Consider the following 18242-nt stretch of genomic DNA (forward strand, 5'->3'; position numbering starts at 1 on the left):
TGCTTATGATACATGTTAAATACATTTATCCTGGGAATTGGTACATATTGATACTGCATCTTGACCCCTTTTACTTCCCCTTCTCCACCTGTCTTCCTTCTCTAATTCTGAAAACAATAATTTATATCCTAGAGTGCTTCCAAAGCAAGGAACTATGTTCAGAAATCGCATTATCAGGTCCACAAACCCAGGTCTATATGACACTCTCCTCTGGTCACAGATACCTTTAGTGTTTTCATTTCACTTGAACCAGTGGAATAAAACAGCCCTTTAGTTCAGTGACATCTCTTTTCTCCTATCAAGAACTGATGAAATTAGTAACAGCAAAAAGTAGGAAAACTGGTACACAAAGGTAAGTAAAATATAATGAAAACAAAACAAAAACCTCTTTCACTAGTCTTGTCTATCAATTTTACATTCTAGTGGATGCTTGTTATTATAGCGGTACTTATGAAAGATCTTACAGTTTTCTGAAAAGCTGAATGATTATTCAGAGGTTAAAATTTTTATTAAACACAGCTGTATTACTTTTTATCAAAGAAATTTATTTGCATGTAAATATTTTTGTAATGTTTCAGGGAAAAAAATCCCACAGGTTTTGTCCACGTTCAAAAAAAATGAAAAATCCCAAAGTATTTACAGAACGGCCATACACACAGAAAATCAAATGACTTTTTTGTTTTTTTAGAAAAGACCCTCTCCACTGCTCCTGATGTACATTTTGAAATTCAAAATTTATAACTCAGATCTTACAGCTGAGCATATTTCCCAACCTAGCTTCTGAGATTATTAAGTACTTCCTGCCCCTCAAAAACTAACACAAGGATAGAAGTAAATGGGCAGGAGGCAGGGATGAAAATGAAGAAAATGAGACTGCCCAGGGACTATGAGTAATGTTTCCTATACTGACATCTGCATTAAGTGACTCACTGTGGATACTGTATGACTCATCAGCTCCCTGGAAGGGTTTCTTGTGAAAATTCATGATATTGCTGCACTAGATTTTCAGACCTAGGCCTGAGGAAGGAAAACTCTTTTGAAAGAGTCACCAACCTCAAACCTAGTTTTGGCAATTATATCCTACTTTAGTTTCCCCCGACAATACTTGTTTTAAGACACACTGAATTTGAATCTGAAATCTTCATGTACATCAGAGCAGATTTTGACCAAGAACCCCTAACACGAAGCCAAAAGACAAGAGGAATCAGGTCAAACTAAAAATACATAAGACACCAGCAGCAGAAGATAGGTAGAAGTTGACTTCATGTCTTTGCCGTCTTTTGAAACAGGAGAATGAGTACACCTAGAAGGAGGGAGGTGTCCCAGGCTTGGTTATTCTGCCTCTTCTCCTCCACCCTGTGAAGAAATGCAGTGCTCCCTGGTTCTCAGGCAGGGTGAAGCAGTTTAGCCCCGGCTCCCTGTTAAGCAAGTTCAGATGCTGGGTCAGTGTATGGGGTGTGCCCATCGACAATTCAGGGGCTTATCCTTCATCCAGATCCTAACTCGGGATTCTTTGATCTGGGATGAAGACAGAAAGAGAGAAAAAGCTTCCCAGTTTACTCATTTTGGTATTTGTTGGCTCTGCTTGGGGGAGCTGAGCCCCTGATACTATGCAGTACATTCCCCCACACGATTTCCCCACCCAGAACAAACTTTAAAACCATGTAACTTTAAAATTTCTTACACAAACCAATGGGATAGGACTCAGAACTAGTTCACAAACTTGTGAGAAATCCAACCTGTTTGTATGTCTGAGAGGCTGCTACTGAATCAGCACCACAAGATAAAGCACTCTGGTGTCACCTTGCCCACGTCCTCCTTAGTGTCACTCAAGACATTTGACTCTGATACGGTAATTGATAACTTTTCTTATTCCACTTTGGAATATTTCGCTTTCTACTTCTTATTACTTTGGGACACAAAAGTGGCAGAGTTGTTGAGAGCTGATGACCAGAAAAGGGAGAACACTAGAGGAAATGAGAGACAGGAAAGAAAGCCAAAGTGGATATTCCAGCCCTATGCTAACTCCAACCTGCAGAAAGAGCTGAATATAGAAATTTTCTTCCGTATCTGATGAAGTCACTCCACTTATGACACACACACACAAATCACCTGGTGGTGTTGTTTTGTTTTGTTTTTTATAATCCAGAAGAGTTGTGCTGGGGACTCTGCCCCGCTCTGCTGATAAGATCCTGAATGGAATCATCAGGAATGGCACAGTGCAGGTGTCAAAATCAAAGTAAGGCCGCAGAATTTTGAGAGGACCCTCCAAATACTGAGAACTTCTGTTGCACTCAAAACGGTCTCCTGGATTTCTAGATTTGTGACAAAGGCTTCTTATTGATGTCTTGCAGAATCCAGACTCAGACCTGTTTCTCCAAAAAGGTCCAATTGTGTTGCTACATAGTAGCAAGGGTTTATCTTCATGCTCACCTAGCATTCCAGGCCCCCATTACTTCAAGTGAGCGTGAAATTCTTTTAAGTGAACTATGGCTGCAAATTTTTTTACTATTTTATCCCAGGGAGCATACAGTGGAGTGATTAAAGTCTGAACTTCTCCTCCTTTTGATGAAGAGAAACAAAGAGCTCAGCTCTTAGGAATGGCATTGGTTCTCCTGCAAACTGGGATGTGGACTTTTGGCACATTGTGGAAATAGGAGAACTGTTAATTCTGTAATGGTTTTCATGCCACTGGGTCAGGAAGGCTGTCCCCTATTACACCTTACTGCATCTGAAAACATGTTTACATCCCAAATAGCCACCCTAGCCTTTCTTTTTTTGAAAAGGAAAAAGTATAAATCATTACCTCCACAGGGAAGTAACTCCTAGTATTCCTATGATGTCTGAACCCTATGAAAAACTTCCTAAAATAAAATATCATTTTGGTTTTTCTATTTGACTCCAAAGGTGGGCTCTGACTAACTGCTTGGGCTTGATGCTACATATCAGCACAAGCTACAAGGTCCCTACCACCAAATAAGCCCTGCTCTTCCGCTTCCCATCATTTTGAACCCTAAACCTCATAGATTTATTTAGAAAGAAATGTATAAAAACAAACATAAGGGTTAAAATATTACAAATAAATAGCTAAAATCTTCCCTCCCCCAGTCACTCCTAAGAAACAAAAACCAAACATTGCTTAAGTGTCCAAAACGACCCAAGTCCTTCATTTGCCCATACCTCAAGTGGACAATTAACCCAAACAGAGGTGAACAACCTTCATGCAAATGCATCAAGGAATGTATTGCTTTTTCATTTGCTGCCCAGCCCTTCAAATGCATGCACTAAAATGAGTTTAAAACATGGCCTAAAAATGGAAAAAGGGAGGAAAAATATATATGAATATTTCTCACAAAACTGTTTTCCCACCCTTCCCTCTGCTTACCTCCCCCCACCCCCCTCCCTTTCTTAAGCAAGTATTTTTTTAACATTTTCTTTCTGACAAAGGAATAAGGAATTCTTGATAGCCAGAATCTAACCCTATGGTTGTGGTCTCTTCAGTAGGGTCTGGATATGTTTCTAAACTCACCCAGCTTGTCAAACCCATGCCTTTTTGGACTCTTACACATAAATCAAACCTGTCTGACTCACGCCTTGTTGGTTTACATATGAACTTATCAAGTTTCTTTGCTGGCCAAGTTTCTCTAGAAAACAAGGTTCCTAATTGCCAATCAGGGCCACATCCATAAGATCGTCATCTTCCTCCCCAATCATGAAGTCAGGGCTAAGCCTTGAGGGCCTGTCTACAGATAGGATTGCGTTACTTGTCACAGACAAGGACTGGTCTGAAGAGATGGGTGATTTAGACCAACTCTCTGGCTTGATGCTGTGAGACTTTTTTTTGTCTCTGTCTTTGTCCCGGTCTCTGTCCCTGTCTTTGACTTTCTTCTTTTCCTTTTTGTGCTTCTTGTGTTTCTCTGTGCTGTATTCTGGAAGTGGTCGGATGCCATCATCTGAACTGGGACTGTTCTGATAGGACTTCTCCGCTATGGAGGAACCTGACTCACTTTCACTGTCCAGATTCTGGGGGGTATAGGCTGGTGACTTGCTATGGCTAGGAGAGCCACGTTCGTGCTTTGGAGTGGAACCACTTATCAGTGGAGAGCCATAGTTTTTGGAGGAGGTCATCTGTGGCCGGAGCCCTTCCCCACTACTTTCCCCAGGTTTCTGCAAAGTCACTTTGGCTTTAATGCTAGGGGAGCCTCCATCATGCTTGCTGATGATAATTTTTGCCACACCTGTGCTCCCCACATTTTTTGACTCTGAGGTCTTCTTAGAAGAGTCCACTGAGCCCCCAGAAGTAGACACCTTTGATTTGTCTTTATCACTTTTCTCACGCTTGCCCTGGAACTCTCCTCCTGACATGTTATGTTTGGAGGACATGAGATGGCTAGAATTTGTGCTCACTCCCATCTGACCATCCACTGCATCTTCACTCCCAGGACCACTGGTGACAACCCCGTGCTTCAGTTTATCTATGACAGCTGTCAAGGATGGCTTCTTATTTCTGCTGGGAGATTTCCCTTTGGAACTCCCATGCTGGTTCTGAGAAGATGACATGGAAGAGCCACTTGAGGAAAATGAGGACGAAGATGCTGTACAAGAATTAGATGATGGGGGAGTTTTCTGGGACAATGAGCCTGAGGATCCTAACCCTGAAGATGACTTCATGCCAGAGCTTGAACTAGTTGCAGACATGTGAGAACCACCAGAACCTGAACTGATAGGAGACTTGGCTTTTGAGGATGGGGGAGTCCCAGGAACAGGCTTCATTGGAGAGGCCAGCTTATCAGAGCTTCCAGGAGGCCTTGAATGAGAAGGGGATATGTTTGGTTTACTTAAAGGATTCATAAGTGAGGATGGCTTGCCTTGAGGTTTCATCTTGGTGCTGCTGGAGCCACTGCTCAGTCCATGCTTGGTAATAGGAGAGGAGCCTGGCTTCCCTCCAGACTGGGATGAGTTTTTAGATTGACTCGATCCAGAAGACCCTTGACTGGAATAGACACTGCTAGCTAGCTTGGAGCTTGATGAGCCTTCTGATTTACTGCTTTTCATCTTGCTGGAGGTGGAAGCAGAAGACGTGGAAGAGGAGGAGGAAGAATGGCCATGGTGGCTTTTACTGCCTGAGGAAGACACAGAACCACTGCTGGTATACTGACTGTGAGAGGAGGGCTTGCCCACCATCACGGTTCCCTTAGGAATCTGAATAGTGATTTTGGGAATGGGTGGTGTGGCAACACCTGGAGGTGTCTGAGACCGTCCTGAACTGCCTGGAGATTTGGACCCACCTGTACTAGTGGGTGGTGTAAAAGGTCGATTAGAAGAACTGTGAGATGGAGACTTGCCCTCAGTGTCTACTTTCTTCCGTTTGGGAGGCTTATCCTTGCTTTTCCCATCATTAGAAGGGGTCCGGCTGCGCTTTCCTGGTTTGCTGTCTAACCCTGGACCTGACAGACTGCTATTAGTGGTGCCATTGCCTTCTTTTACCCTCTTTGGAGTCTTCTCTTTCCCTAAGTCTCCAGTAGTCAATAAAGGACTCTGACTACCACTGTGATGCTCCATGAGCTCTGCGGGTCCCAAAGCCTTCCCAGTGACTGATATAATACTGAAATCAACTGTGTCGGCTTGGCTATTGCTTTTAAATTTTGTCTCCCCATTATCAGCTCCAAGTATTGGCACCCCCAAAGTATTTAGTGCCTGAGAGGCAAATCCTTTGAAATCATCATTATCCCCACTTTGGCTGCTTTCATCAAAATATTCTTCTCCAAAACCACTTTGGCTCTGGCTATTCAATAAATCAGGATTGAAATCTACGCCATCAGGAAAGAAATGATTGGTGGGTGAGTCACTACTGGGGCTTCCAGCAGCATCTGCAATAAGGTCAGCTGGGTCAGTGTATGGATTTTCATTATTATTAGTTTGAAAGACATCAGAATCAAAGAGGGCACTCTGAGAATGCCCAGAACTTGAAGAATCTCGAACAGGGGTACCAATGGGTGGGCAATCGTCACTAGTGCTGGGAAGCTTAGAGGCTTCTTCTGCAATGTCGGAAAGTATATCAGTTACATCTGGGCCAATGCTGTCTGAACTGGATAGCCGGACCATCCTTTGAATACTGGGTTGGGGATGAGGTACTGGTTGTGGGTAAGCTGTTGGGGGAGTGCTACACTGGCTTGGAGCTGGAGTGATGTGTGGCGTATCCAGTGCATCAGCTGTCATATTGACATCAAAGATAGGGTTCTGTGAGTCGACATCCATTGAAAATAGCTCCCTCTGAAAGTCATCTTCAGTCTGATGCTTGGGTTTGTCAGGTGGTAATCTTGATGACTTCTTCTTCTTGGTCTTGTTGCTACCTGAGCACATTTCCATCCGGGGTGAGCCAGAAGAGGAGTTCTGCCTTTCTAAAGGGCTGCTTCCGTAAAGGGTTGAGAAATCCTGGGCAGGATTATCTTTAAGAAGGTTCATGAGCATCGGGTGGTTCTTGGTGTTGCCGGCCATCGAAGAGACAGGTGGCGGCGTGTGATGAGGAGGGGTCGGACTCGAGCCAATGGTAGACCCCCCGTTCCCTGTGATTTGCAACAAACTGGTAAGAATTGGGTTCTGAGATACCTTGCTGAAGTCCTCCCCATGGCCCACCGACTCATGCCGATCTTTGATGCTCATGCTCATATTAAACAAGGTGGTAATGGGACCCCCCGGAAAGGTGTTGGTTGGTGTAGTGGTACCACTCATTGGGTTGTTGCCTGTGGTCATGCCATACCCTGGGCTGCTAGCCGGGGGCAGGTTCTTTTTCACCATGTCTTCAACTGTTTCTGCAATGAGGGACAGTGCTGGGGTGTCAGCCTGAATGGTTTCAGCCTTCCTCCGAATAGCCCTCATCGTCACAGGGATGGACATACATCTGTAACAGAAGATGGAAAAATAAGTTAATGCTCTGTTAGCTGCTGAATGAAACCAATTTTTCATTTGGGAAAACAGGCTCCAGTTTTGGCTGAGATTTAGATAAGTCATCAAGATTGCAGTAAGCAGTTTTTAGATCAGGGAAGTAATCTGTAAGGTAAGAGTAGCTGAAGCAAATCCCAAAGCTTCGGGCATATTCATTCTAAAAAGAATCTGACTAGTAGATTCTTATGAAATACACATCAAAAGCAAACCACAAACAAGGCTCAAATAATTAGATTTCATTTTGAAGTAAAACTGGAAATAATGAAGTTCAGTAAGACATATCTTTTGTTAACTTCATGTGGTGATTGAGATACATATATGATCTCACTAGTGAGCCACTCAAAAGTCTCTTAACCTTTTAAGTTCCAAACCTTAACAGTTTAGATGTTCCAAAGCTAACCACTGTGAAAAGTGCTTCTGCCTTAAGCACTAATCTTGTTTATTTTGAGGTAAGGCACTTCTTATCTTCACTATCAATTTATAATATACATTTGAAAACATCACTTTTTCTTATTGAGCCAGATAGTAATATTTCTGGCTTTGTGGGCCATAGGTGTTCTGTCTATTCTACCATCTTATCTTAAAAGCTATATAGACATGTAAAATGAACAATGTTCCTATAAAAACTAGTCCTGTAACAGCTGCCAGCCCCTGCTTTAGAAAACTCTCAATATTACACATTAATGCTTCTGGGAAGCTGACTAGCTTAAGTATCTTCCCACATTGTGCACTTAACATGGTACATCTGTTCAAAAGCGGCAAAAGAGGACATGTGCAAAACTTCGACATCTTATTTCAGCTCTCCCCACCTTCAAGCACCCTAATGCAAGTCTGAAGTTACCTACCTGACCTATTACTTCCTTGTGGTATTTTTTTAAAAACCAAGGTTCAGACCACTTTTGAATCCACAAGCAAAAAGAATGAATTCAAAGCAATGACTAAAAAGGTTTTCTCCTTTATTTCCAATTCATTCTAATACTGAAAACAATATACTTTATACACCTCTTAGTGGGATGCTGATGGAAAAGGGTCAGTGCTACCTTTGAACAACTTTGGCAATGAAGTCATCTGTGCAGATGAGTGCATCTGACAGCCCCTTGTAGAGTTTACAGCTCACGTGTGTTGAGTCCTGTACATCCATTACCACTGAAAGACAAAATACAGAGGAGCTGTTTGAGATAGATTCTAAAACAGACACAGGGATGATCCAGCTATCCTGAGAGAGGTGTGAGCCACCCACACAACTCACCACACACCAGGGAGTCATTCACAGGGTGCTGAAAAGATACACTGAAACGGGACTCTGAGAGAGGACACACTTCAAACTGGAGAAGCCCAGGAGAATCTGAAAGGCAAAGGACAACCATAAAGCAATCAACCAAATATAAGACAGGAGACAAATAAGTAATAATCCTGAAACATGCAGAATGAAATCAATTTTTCCCCCTTCTTAGAAACTAAATTCCATCCTTTTGCCATACAAAAAACCCTGCAAGGCCATCCACAGGAGACAGAAAGAATCAGTTTATCACAAATTTCTCCATAACAAAAAAGTAACTACACTTTTAATTTTCTAAGAGAAGGATAAACGATACCTAATTTCTTTTGTCTTCTTTGGTGATTCTACAGACTGAACCCAGGGACTTCACACTGAGCTACATCCCAATCCCTTTTTAAATTTTTATTTTGAGACAAAATCTCACAAAGTTGTTATGTTACCCAGTCTGGATTTGAACTTGTGACCCTCCTGTCTCAGCCTCCCATAGTGCTGTAATTATAGTTGTGAACCCCCACATCCATCTGGTTTTTTTTGTATTTGTTTTATCACTGGTTTCTGGAATGCTAGGGATTGAACCCAGGGCCTTGTGCATGCTAGATAAGCATTCTAGCACTGAACTATATAAGCAAAACATTCTTAAATGAGACAAAATAATCACGTATTTTCTTGGGGAAAATCATGCAGTTCTGTAGGATTAGCTCTATAACAACCCAATGAAAAATCATTTTTAAACACCCTAAAGGCCAGGTATGGTGGCACACACCTGTAATCCTAGCAGTCAGGAGGCTGAAGCAGGATGATCACCTTGAGTTCAGAGCCAGCCTGGGCTACACAGTAAATTCAAGGCCAGGCTAGGGCTGGGGATTTAGCTCAGTGGCACTGCGCCTGCCTCGGAATTCCAAGGTCCTAAGTTCCAGCCCCAGTACCAAAAAACAAAAAACAAACAAACAAAGCCAGGCTGAACCACAAAGCAAGACCCTATCTCAGAGAACCAAAATAAAGAGCCGGGAATATAGCTCAACAGCACCTGCCTCGCAAGTTCGAGATCCTGAGTTCAATCCCCGGTACCAAAAAATAAATAAAATAAGTAAATACACAGATACATACATACCCCAAAGCCATTTGGACACTTCTGATAGGAAACTCACAAAATAAAAGAACAAGTTTGCTTGCTTGTGCTCTATTAGTAATGCAACTCTTGAAAATTTCTCTTTCTAAATCAATTGTTATTCTTATGAAAGATATCTATTTACCTTCCCTGTTTATTCTTGCTTATCATTTACACTGATATATATCGATTACTGGAATGATATATGACTAAGCAAAAATATTAACAGTGACTAGTAAGGCAGCCAAACTTTACGTCAAAGCTGCTAATAGCCAACTATGTTTGAAAAACATTAGCTTCCCAGGCCAGGTGTGGTGGCCCATGTCTGTAATCCCAGCACTCGGGACGCTGAGGCAGGAGGATCACCATGAGTTTGAGACCAGCCTGGGCTACATAGGGAGTTGAAGGCCAGCTTGAACTACATAGCAAGACCCTGTCTAAAAACAAACAAACAAACAACAAATAAACAAATAAAGAAAAACATTAGTTATCAAGAATCTTGAGAGAAGAAAGGAGTCTCACTTTTTTTAAAGGGATGTGATTATCCCAATGAATAGGAAGAGAAAATACAATAACTAAGGACTAGAGCTAAAAATTTCTGTCCTAATAATCTTGAGATTATGGGCCGGGGATTTAGCTCAGTGGTTTCGCCACCTGCTGCACAAGTGCAAGGACCCGAGTTCAATCCCCGGTACCAAAAAAAATAAAAAAATAAAAAAATCTTGAGATTTAGACAGCAAAAAGTTACATTTCAAAATATAAAATAAAATAAAATAAAATAAAATAAAATAAAATAAAATAAATTGTCTCTCACCACAGCATTGCAAGTCCTACCTTATAAATACCTGGTGGAAAGTACAGGCCCTAAAATCCCAATTATATTAATATGTTTAGAAAAAGAATTAAGTCCACTGCAAAAAACAGTGGTTCGCAAATGCCAACTGGAACAGATAGGTTTCATCAAAATAATTTCTGGTGGGGCCAGGGATTTAGCTCAGTGGTTCCGGAGCCTGCCCGGTAAGCGCAAAGTCCCAAGTTTGATCCCCCAGTACCAAAAAAAAGAAAAAATTTCTGGAGGTTACATTAGATTTCCTGACTCTTCTCATTGAGATTCTTTTTTCTTTCTTTCCCTGCAGTAATTGGGAATAAGCTCTGGGCCTTTGCTGACATTCCCTACCCCGTTTTTCTTTTTCAGTTTCTAGTTAATTCACCTAGCCTGGGCTGGAACTTATGATCCTCCTGCCTCAGTCTCACAGGTATGCTTCACCATGTGGCTCCCATTCAATTTCTACTTCAGTTCATCTGCATGTAAAAATCAAGCATCTGCAGTTTTAAAAGGGCACCAAATTAAAGAACTAGTGGACTAGTTCTTTTCTTCCACTGAGTATATCAAAAGGAAAAAAAGTACCTTCTTTCAAAATAGTTCTTTTGACACAGCTTCCAATTAGGGTGTTATAGGCCACTTGGTGTCTGATCATATTCAGAATAAGAGGAACTCGGCCAGGGTGTTGAAAGGTGATTTTGCTAATGAGTGTTCCCTGCAGACTTCGGCCATCTGGAAGGGGAGCATCCTTGTTGAGGAAATAGCAGTGCTGCTGACCTGGAAGAGCCTAGGCAAAAAGACACAAAATGAGTGGCACTTAATTACCCACAAGCTATCCTGGAAAAGTTCTACTCAAAAAAGCACAAAAAAAGTCATGAGACATAATAAAACTGCACAGTGAATTATCCGACTAGTGATTTTATAAATGCCAGTTACTCACTAGGCTGAAAAGATCATTTTAGTAAATGCTCTATACTGATGGGTTCCTAACTTAGCCAATGTAATAATTACTACAGTAATTTGTATTAAAGAGGCTCCTGGGCCAGGGATTTAGCTTAGTGGTTCCACTGCCTGCCTTGCAAGCTCAAGGTCCCAAGTTCAATCCCTGGTACCAACAAACAAAAACTAAAAAAAACAAAAAGAAAAAACACCAAAAAGAAAAAAAAAACTTAATTACTCTAAGGCCAGGGATTTAGTTCAGTGGTTCCACCGCCTGCCTCGCAAGCACAAGGTCCCGAGTTCGAGCCCCAGTACCAAAAAAAAAAAAAAGAAGATGAAAGAGGCTCCTGAGTTTGCCATGGTGGCATATACCTATAATCTTACCTACTAGGGAGGCTAAGGCAGGAGGGTCTCAAGTTCAGGGCCAGCCTGGGAAACACAGTGAGACCGTTTCAAAATAAAATTTAAAAGGGCTCGGGAGGTATGCGTGACTCAGTGTTAAAGTGCCTGCCTAGCTAGCGCCCATGAAGCCTTGGGTTCAATATCCAGATGCCTGGGGATGGGGACGGACAGGACCCTCCGAAGCCATATATGCAAAATCCATTGTTCCTAAAGTATCATATATACTGCAATGCAGCCAGAACTTATGAACTACTACATTAGTCTAGACTATCATCAAACATTCAAATAAATTCAAGACTAAATGAGGTTTTGGAGCCTTTCAAGATGGATTCATTCCAGCATCTTATTCTCTGAGTGTACCTGAAGAACTTTTCCAATTATAAAAGTCATGGTACTTCTAATAAAATTTTTAAAATGAAAAAAAAAAAAAAAGAAAAAAGAAAGAATAAAAGTACTTGAAAGAAACAATAAGAATTCGTCTGTGTGTGTGTTTGTGTGCGGTACTCAGGCCCTTCCTTATGCTAGGCAAGTACTGTACTACTAAAGTATATTACCATCCCAAGAACTGTTGACATCTATCTATTACCTTGTAAATGCTCAGAGTACCATTAAAACTTTTAGCTCTTCGAGAAATTCAGCCAAAGAAAAAGACAAATTTCAATTTTTCTGACTAGGGAGCTTTATGCCCTTTTACTTCAAAACGTACCAGAGAGTTTTCTAACTTCTTGCTTGACTAAGGCAGTAGGACATGATCATGTAGTCCTAAGAAACTTACCTGACCTCAGTAATTCTAAAAAGGAAGATTTTGATCTTAGGTCCAAACATAATGTACAACATTCTAGCTCCACAAGGCCACACTTACAGCATAAAACCGCATGTTGTGATTCAAAGGTATGGGATCAGGATCTTTTGACAGCTCAAACTGAGTGATCAATTCATAGAGGGGTACATAAGTTGGTTGACTTTCAAACAATGGAATCCCTAGAAAAACAAGGATTAATATAATTATCCCATCAAATTCAAAATGTTGACAAATTGATTTTCCCATTATGATTTTTTTCATTTATTTATCCACTTATTAAAAATGTACTTACCAAACATTTACTAATATAAAACACCGTAACATCTATACCTGTCAATACTTTTTTGATGCCCACAAGACTATAATCTGACTGGGATAATCTGAAATATCCTGTTCACATTTATATTAGCTCCTAGTGCTCAAAACCTTTTCATTTTATTTTTTTATTTTTGGTGCTCAAAACTTAATTTCATTAAAGTTTGGTGAACACTTTAAAAAAATAAATAATGAAAATCACCCGTGCAGTTCTGTAGTTTCTGAACAAATGCTCTAGATACTGGAATTGGCTGAGGAAATTTCAAGAAGAAACAGGCAGGAAGATCAACACTGTTGGCACTGGTGATTGAGGAGAAAGAAGGAGTCCTTCAAAAAAAGAGAGAAAGGGTTGCATGTTGACTTGACATGAAGATGAAGTAGACATGTATATATTACATAGACACGTGCAGTCTATCAAAAGTTAATTTTTGGGGCAGGGATTTAGCTCAGCGGCATAGCGCCTGCCTGGCAAGTGCAAGGTCCTGAGTTCGATCCCTGGAACCAAAAGAAAAAAAAAAACCCAAACAAACAAAAAGTTAATTCTTAGAATTTCCTTCCCACAATTAGTAAACATACTAGTTTTGTAATGCTCAAGTATTTATTTCAGCATTTATCTTGGGACTAGGGGTATACATGCTTAGCATGTAGAAAGAAGGCCCTAGGTTCAATCTCTAGCACCAAAACAAACAAAAATAAAAAACATTTATTTAGAGTCAGAATGTGTTCTCTGAGCAGATGCCAGAAAAAGAATACTCACGAAGATTCTCAAAAAGGAGAAATTAATGGACAAAACAAAAAGCCAACAACTTCTAGAAATTCAAGAAGGGAAAGAGCCAAGTGAAGTATTTGTTTCACACTGGCCTTGAAGTAAAAAAGTGGACTTTGCAATTCTAAAAGTATGTTTAACTTACCACTTGCTGTCAGCTGGATGTGACCCCATAATTAACGGTGCAATTGGGAGTTTGTACATTGCAGATGTTCCTTCAATCGTCACTGATGCATTCATGCCCAAAGATCGAGGAACTGGGTATAGAAAACAAAAATGGTCTTCAAAGCAAATCCAATTACGGGATCGTGAAATTAAAAAGAAAAAGGTAACTTCTGTGTGGTGGTTTATATCTAGATGTCCCCCAAAGACTCCTGCACTTATAGGCAGGGCTTCTGGGCGGTGACTGGATCATGGGGGTATAATACTCAGATATCTGTGAATCAGTCACTTGATGATGTATAGCTAAACCTAAGGTTAGGAGGTGAAGCCGGGCTGGAGAGGTGGGTCACTGGGAATGTGGCCTGGAAGGATCTATCTCCCTCCCTCCTCCCTTGATCCCTCTCTGCTTCCTAACTGTCCTGCCATGAGCAAGCCTCCTCTGCCAGGCCACCCTGCCTTGGAGCAGCCCACCTGGACTGAAACCTCTACAAACTGTGAGCCAAAATAAATTTTCCTCTTTAAAGTTGTGGGTGATGGGTATTTTGTCTCAGGGACAAGAAAGTGACTAAAACATTCTACATTATTTACCAACCATAATTTCTTAGATAATTTCATTTGTATTTAAATTAGAAATGTTCAAAAGTACCTGTCCAACCAACATTTCTTTTTGGCTATAAATAAAAAATAATAATAATATATTCCAAGGAGGAAAATTTTTGGTTTTGGTATTGGAGATTGAACTTGGGACCTTGCACTTGGCAAGGCAGGCAGTGGCACCACTGAGCTAAATCCCTGGCAGGAAGAAAATTTTTGAAGGGCTCATTACCAACATTTACTTCTGCTATCCAATTTTAGAAAGGATTTAAATAATATTGTAATTATAGGTGGGTGCACACCTATAATCCCAGCACTAAGGAGGCAGAGGCAGAGGCAGGAGGATCACTGAGTTTAAAACTAGGATGGGCTACATAGTGAGTTCAAGGCCAGTCTGAACTACAAAGTGAGACCCTGTCTCAAAAAACAAACCAACAAAAAAAATTCTAATTATAGGTAACAGCCAGGTGTGGTGGCATACACCTGCAAACCCAGCACGCAGGGAGGCTGAGGCAGGAGGACTACGAGTTTGAGACAAGCCTGGGCAATTGAGCAACTTAGTGAGACTCTTGTCTCATAATAAAAAATTACAAAGGGCTAGGGATGTAGCTCAGTGCAAAGTCCTGGGTTTCATCCCCAGTAAGCTCCTAAGGGGGATTAATAATAGAATAAATGATTGATGTTACAAGGGGACCAAATGAGCTATTAGGCTGTTTCTCCTTATCTTTAGGCACATTAAGTTCAAATAGAAAATAACAACCATTATGTGGTTCTTTAGTAAGTTGACTAATTTCTTTATATTTAACATAATGTGTAAAACTAATTATTTTAGATCAAATGGTTTACATTTCTTGACTCACTTATACACTCCTAGTATGTGTATGAATATACACATAATATGGATGTGTATATCAGCATGTATACGACTATGTATGTGTATATTGTACCAGGTACATATGGTAAGAATAGCAAACTCATAGAAGAGTACCAAAGCAAAAATTATGGCAGACAGGGCTTTCAAATTTTACACATACTTTTAAAACACTGGACAAAACTTTCAGTTGCTTCACAGTTCAATTCTTACCATTATTCTCATGCAAAATGATAGGAGATGCAGTCTTATCATCTAGCAGGTCAGAAGGAGAGGCATAGTACTTCAAGTTCATTAAATGACCTATGAAAACCAAACTCATTACTGTACCTTTACCAGTGAATTACAAATAAGAGATACATTTACATTTGTATAAGGCTACATAGTTTCACAGATATAAGGTGTCATGTTCCAAAGCAGTTTGTACAATGTGATAAAGAAGATTAAGCTTTGATTCTGAGAGTGACAATTTACTTCACACAACTGGGAAAAAAAATACAGGGAAACCAAGTGTTGACACCTTAGAAATTAGTACAAAATATATAACTCACTGGTAAGTTTCTCCCTCTGTATCCTTTTTCATTTTGGTAGATTACAGCCAGTTATTTTATTTTTATTAGTACATGTTTGTAGTACATGTTGACTTCCTTGTGTGGAGTTGGTACATGTACATAATACACCTTAATACTTTTGTTTGTATCTTACTAAGTCCAAGATGAACTGAAAAGTAATGACCCTAGCTGGGCATGGTGGTGTACACTTGAAATCTCAGCACTCAGGAGGCTGATGCAGGAGGATAGCTGTGAGTTTAAGGCCAGCCTGCGCTACATAGTGAGTTCAGGGCCAGCCTGAACTACAAAGAGAGACCCTGCCTCAAAAAGTAATGACTCTTCAATAAAAATTAGACATTTTTCTAAATATTCAAAACAGGTTAACATACCTCCACTCCTTGGAGTGAGATAGCCAACACTTCCGTGAAGAATCTTATCCAAAGGACCAGCATTAGTTGCTTTCCTGCAAGACAAATGATTCATGTTTGCTTGTATTTGAGCCCAGATGGTCTTGGTGCACAGTATGATACTGAGATCAACTCTTTTTTTTTTTTGGGTACTGGGAATAGAACTCGGGACCTTGTGCTTTTGAGGCAGGCGGCAGAACCACTGAGCTAAATCCCCAGCCTGAGATCAACTCTTAATGTCTTATAGTACTACCATTATGACTGTCCTGTAACTGGAAATATATCAAGTGTACTTCATCTTCAAAGTAAAGGGATTATTTCCAAGTACATACTTAGTTACTTACTTTATTTGTTTATTTAATTATGGTATTGGCAATCGAACTTGGGTCCTTGTGCTTTTGAGGCAGGCAATGAAACCACTGAGCTAAATACCCGGCCCAGTACATATTAATTTATAATATGGTAAAGGAAAATTACCACTATTTATTAGATGGGAGTCCAAGCTTGACAAGTTTTTAGATAAAACCTGTATGTGAAAACAAAACAACTTAATGATACTGACACTCAGAAAATGAAATGCATGAGCCGGGGATTTAGCTCAGTGGTGCCTCTGCCTGCCTCACAAGCGCAAGGTCCCAAGTTCCATCCCTGGTATCAAAAATAAATAAATAAATAAAAAAGAAAAAGGAAAAAAAATGAAATGCAATCATCATACAGGAAGAGAAAGGAGCTAATCAAGACATATAATATGGGTATAATATAAATACATCAAATTATATACTGGGAAATGTTATTATCTCTATGATATGAAGATTTATAATTTAATGCATATCTATAAAACAGGCTATATATAGCTACTATATATATATATACAGCTATACTGTATTTATATTATTTTTATATACAGCTACTCTTTGTTTAACAACTGAGTTTTGTTCCTGTGACTAGGTGTCATTAAATGAAGTAGTCATTAAATGAGGAATTGTGTATAGTTTGTACATTATAATATTCAAAACAAAGAAATGGTCAAAAGAAACTCCAACTTGATGACTGCTTTTATTTGTGTAACTCTTATGTGCAGTACTGTAATGTATAACAGAATATAAAACTACAGGACTGTACCATGCAGTAAAAGGAGCACAAATTACAATACTGTACTGTAGAAGAAGCCACAATAAGGCTGCACTGTTGCTCACATTCCCACATCGTAAGTCTGAATGCAGGTTGTAAGTCCAAACAGTCATTAAACAAGCAGGTCATTAAATGAGGAATTGTATTGTATATGTCTATGCTATATTACACATATAATGGAGACATGTGTATATTATCTATATTATATATAATCTGTAATATTATATGTATAATATATATGAATAAATTAGGACCTAATAATACCCCTGGGTGAAATTACAGGAGTCATATAGAATTGACTCCTTAAGGCAGGGCATGATGGCACATGCCTGTGATCTCATCTACTCAGTAACTGAGGCAAGAGGATCATGAATTCATGGCCAGTCCAGGCAACTTAGTGAAACCCTATCTCAAAATTAAAAAATAATAAGCGTTTGGACCAGGGATTTAGCTCAGTGGCATCACCCCTGCCTCACAAGCACAAGGTTGTGAGTTTGATCCCCAATACCAAACAAACAAATAAGAAATAATAATAAGGGTTTGAGATATAGTTCAGCACTAGAATCCTTGTTTATCATATGCAAGAACTTAGGTTCAATCTAAGTATGGCCGCAAAAGAAAAAACTGACTCTTAGCCAATCTTACCAGTACATAATTGCCATTTTTGATAGATCTTGTTCTAGGGATTGGAGAGCCAAGTACATTTTAGTCTTCAGTTTGCTGGAGAGGAGATAAGGGGAAAATGAGTTAAATAGTTGAAAAATACATATATATGTACACAGTGATACAGAAAGCCTAAAGGGTGAGTCTGTGTTGGAGGCACTGAAAATATTTTTTTTAAAAAAGAACCAGCCGGGGATTTAGCTCAATGGTTTCGCCGCCTGCTGCGCAAGCGCAAGGACCCAAGTTCGATCCCCGGTACCAAAAAAAAAAAAAGAACCAACTTGATGACAGATCTTTTTCTATAATTAATTTTTATAATGTGGTTAAATTGTGTGATTTGGAAGCTTATTTTACCAATCATTGTCTAACCTTGGGCAAATTATTTTGTAGCATAATTTTATTAATACAATAAGAATTATATTAACCCCTGGGCCGGAGATTTAGCTCAGTGGTTCCAGTGCCTGCCTCACAAGCACAAGGTCCC

General features: G+C 39.9%; 1 protein-coding gene across 5 annotated transcripts in view; it reads right to left on the bottom strand.

Annotated features, from left to right (window-relative positions):
* Nucleotides 1-524: 524 nt before the first annotated feature.
* The window catches only part of Med1 (mediator complex subunit 1), a 33589-nt gene continuing 15871 nt past the window's right edge, over nt 525-18242 (bottom strand). For 3 of the 5 annotated variants that reach the window (XM_004859507.4, XM_021239908.2, XM_021239909.2), the window contains 10 exons: nt 17741-17815; nt 15947-16020; nt 15220-15309; nt 13525-13636; nt 12816-12940; nt 12359-12477; nt 10741-10942; nt 8195-8290; nt 7986-8091; nt 525-6901 (listed from right to left, as the gene is read on the bottom strand). In XM_004859507.4, the coding sequence (XP_004859564.2) occupies nt 3661-6901; nt 7986-8091; nt 8195-8290; nt 10741-10942; nt 12359-12477; nt 12816-12940; nt 13525-13636; nt 15220-15309; nt 15947-16020; nt 17741-17815 (4240 nt within the window). In that variant the 3' untranslated portion in view covers nt 525-3660. The remainder of the gene's footprint in view (nt 6902-7985; nt 8092-8194; nt 8291-10740; nt 10943-12358; nt 12478-12815; nt 12941-13524; nt 13637-15219; nt 15310-15946; nt 16021-17740; nt 17816-18242) is intronic. The other 2 variants (XM_004859508.4, XM_087202165.1) reach the window with 2 other exon arrangements.

This window comes from Heterocephalus glaber, unplaced genomic scaffold (assembly GCF_053883595.1).
Source record: "Heterocephalus glaber isolate CG9 unplaced genomic scaffold, H.glaber_assembly_v1.0 deba00001773, whole genome shotgun sequence".
NCBI classification, from domain to species: Eukaryota; Metazoa; Chordata; class Mammalia; order Rodentia; family Bathyergidae; genus Heterocephalus; species Heterocephalus glaber.